General features: G+C 37.7%; 1 protein-coding gene across 1 annotated transcript; it reads right to left on the bottom strand.

The window, feature by feature from the left end:
• On the bottom strand, positions 1-646 carry LOC141486284 (histone H2B). The gene has a single exon (XM_074184012.1). It carries the CDS (start codon positions 405-407, stop codon positions 36-38), a length of 372 nt encoding a protein of 123 aa, XP_074040113.1. The 5' UTR covers positions 408-646; the 3' UTR covers positions 1-35.
• Between the last annotated feature and the right edge of the window lie 2,295 nt (positions 647-2,941).

Below are 2,941 nucleotides of genomic sequence, written 5' to 3'. Positions count from 1 at the left end.
TTTAAGAATGTATATCGTAGACCGGAATAAGTAAATTATTTCGAACTGGTATATTTCGTAACTGCTTTGGTGCCTTCGCTGACGGCGTGCTTCGCCAATTCACCAGGAAGTAACAGACGTACTGCAGTCTGAATTTCTCTGCTCGTAATAGTCGATCGCTTGTTATAATGAGCAAGACGGGAGGCTTCCGCTGCGATACGCTCAAATATATCATTTACGAAACTGTTCATGATGCTCATCGCTTTACTGGATATTCCGGTATCGGGATGGACTTGTTTCAATACTTTGTAGATATAAATTGCGTAACTTTCCTTCCTCCTCCTCTTCTTTTTCTTATCGGTCTTCGATATATTCTTTTGGGCCTTTCCGGCCTTCTTCGCAGCCTTTCCACTAGCTTTGGGTGGCATTCTGAAAATTTAATTTCGTCAATATCAAACAAACAAGTACTATCGTGCAGGTTTGCTTTCGACTCAGTGTAAAAGACGCCACTCTGTCGTCACTATTTCAGATAGTAACTGGAACTCTAGTAGGCTCCGCCCACCGGAAAGTTGAGCGTTCGAGAACGCCCATTGGTCGGTAGGACGGTATTAATACAGGTCGATTCTATATAGAAATCATTGTATAGAAAGCTACTGTTAGAGCAACATCGAATAATTCTCAGTGAATTCTTTAAATTTATCCGATATATAATACTAATCTACGATTCGACATGTCTGGACGTGGAAAAGGAGGTAAAGTTAAGGGAAAGGCAAAGTCCCGTTCCAGTCGGGCTGGACTCTCAATTCCCAGTAGGACGTATTCATCGACTCCTTCGTAAGGGAAATTATGCCGAACGAGTTGGTGCCGGCGCCCCGGTTTACTTAGCCGCAGTAATGGAATATTTGGCAGCTGAAGTCTTGGAATTGGCCGGTAATGCGGCTCGCGATAACAAAAAAACCCGTATCATTCCTAGACATTTACAGCTGGCCATTCGAAACGACGAAGAAGACTCAATAAATTGTTATCAGGAGTAACCATTGCTCAAGGTGGTGTTTTGCCCAATATTCAGGCGGTTTTGTTACCGAAAAAAACCGAAAAGAAGGCATAAGTACACATTTCCTGAGAGAGGAAAGCGACAAATAAAATATCGGCCCTTATCAGGGCCACAACGATTTTCTCTAATGAATTCGACAATTGCATATATTTTTTTTTTATTTTTTTTTCATTCTTGTCTTTTTCGATACAATTGTTGACGCAGCACGATATGCGATTGTTTCTTTCTTGCTTGCGCATATTTACGTATACATGTATACATGATTAATAATATTATTATTGTTCAACTTCTTATTTTCGTGCCGAAACAAGTGATTTCTATTTGCTGAAATCAAATATCAGAATGTCTGTACGTTTATTCGTGATGAAAATAAAATGTATGCAGTAATATCAGATTTAGGTATACAAATGAATAAACATAACAATATCCATAGAAAAATATTATACATTCTCTTGTTGTGGAATTACAATATAGACAATCATGAGTAAATTGGAATGAATAAATGAAAAAAAATTATACCTAATTAAATTATATAGCATAGATGAATGCATACATACATTTCAATATCTGCAGAAATGAATGACGAGTATATAAAATAGGTTGTTATTATTATTCATAGTAATTTGTGAAATGGGATAGATGAATATTATAAGCATAAAACAATAATATTTGGACAGTGGTTCATTAACCTTCGATCAGTTTATGAATATTCATTTTTTCAATTTTTTCTTTACGTACAAATGGTATCGCGTTTTTAAAGCGGCGTTTCAGAAAAGTTTCATATGTAATTTCTATTGGTGAATAATTGAATAGTTTGGGAGCTACCTACTAGCTAGCTAGCTAGATACCAGTAGCTTCCCTGTCCTATAGATTTAGAAACCGAGTGGTATATAATCTAATTGTACAGATCGTTCTTCTCTTTTCTTCTTCGTATACAGATGTAGTAAGGTTGAAATTAATAATTTCGTTAAGTATACAGGATAAAATGAAGCAATTATTCAGGTAATCAAAAGAATGACAGATAATGCTTAAAATTAGATGGGTATATCGTTCGAATTTAATTTGGTAATTCGTTAATTATTACTCACACCAAAGTAAAGTATATAAATCGAATTCGTTTTGAAAACAAATTGTGGTTCTGAAAAGAACCGTTTTTTTTTTTTTTAAATTTCTCGTCGGAATATGAATCTAACCGCCGAACCATATAATGTACGCCCTTGACGTTTGAGAGCGTATACTACGTCCATGGCCGTGACGGTTTTTCTTTTGGCGTGTTCTGTATATGTTACCGCATCTCTGATAACATTTTCGAGAAATACTTTGAGTACTCCACGAGTTTCTTCGTATATCAATCCGGATATACGTTTTACACCTCCACGACGAGCTAATCTTCTGATGGCAGGCTTCGTAATTCCTTGAATATTATCTCGCAACACTTTGCGATGTCTTTTTGCTCCGCCTTTTCCTAATCCCTTTCCTCCTTTTCCTCTACCAGTCATTTTGTGTAATACAAACGGAAGATTATAGAGAAAAAAAGTACGAGCGAAATACGTTATTACTACTTCGAATGCTCGAGAACAACTGAAGGCCGTCGGCGCTGGAAAGCTGGTTTTGTCTTGTTTTTGGGGGGACACGCCACTTTCTTCGATTCAACCAATGGTAGAAGTCCCCTATCCTTATACCTGAATAAAACTGTTAACGTGTTACCAACGTCCAATAATTCAGTATATGTATCGCGAAGATTAGCGAATCAGAGAAGGCGAAGGGAAGGATAGCTAGTAGGCGGAGGCCTACGCGCGCGCGCCGCGTATGGATAAATATAGACGGCTTCGCGGGTTTAGGGCAGCTGAGTCTGGACTCTGAGCATTGTAAGTAAACATCGAGCGTTTTTGACCTGAATTATTGGAA

Source organism: Leptinotarsa decemlineata, unplaced genomic scaffold, assembly GCF_025532065.1.
Source record: "Leptinotarsa decemlineata unplaced genomic scaffold, Ldec_3_MD MMD2_tig00026352_RagTag_RagTag, whole genome shotgun sequence".
NCBI lineage: Eukaryota > Metazoa > Arthropoda > Insecta > Coleoptera > Chrysomelidae > Leptinotarsa > Leptinotarsa decemlineata.
This window is presented reverse-complemented; position numbering and strand designations above follow the sequence as displayed.

Bases quoted from the DNA above. Each gene is read 5' to 3' on its own strand.
- LOC141486284 (XM_074184012.1), bottom strand. From the start codon at position 407: ATGCCACCCAAAGCTAGTGGAAAGGCTGCGAAGAAGGCCGGAAAGGCC.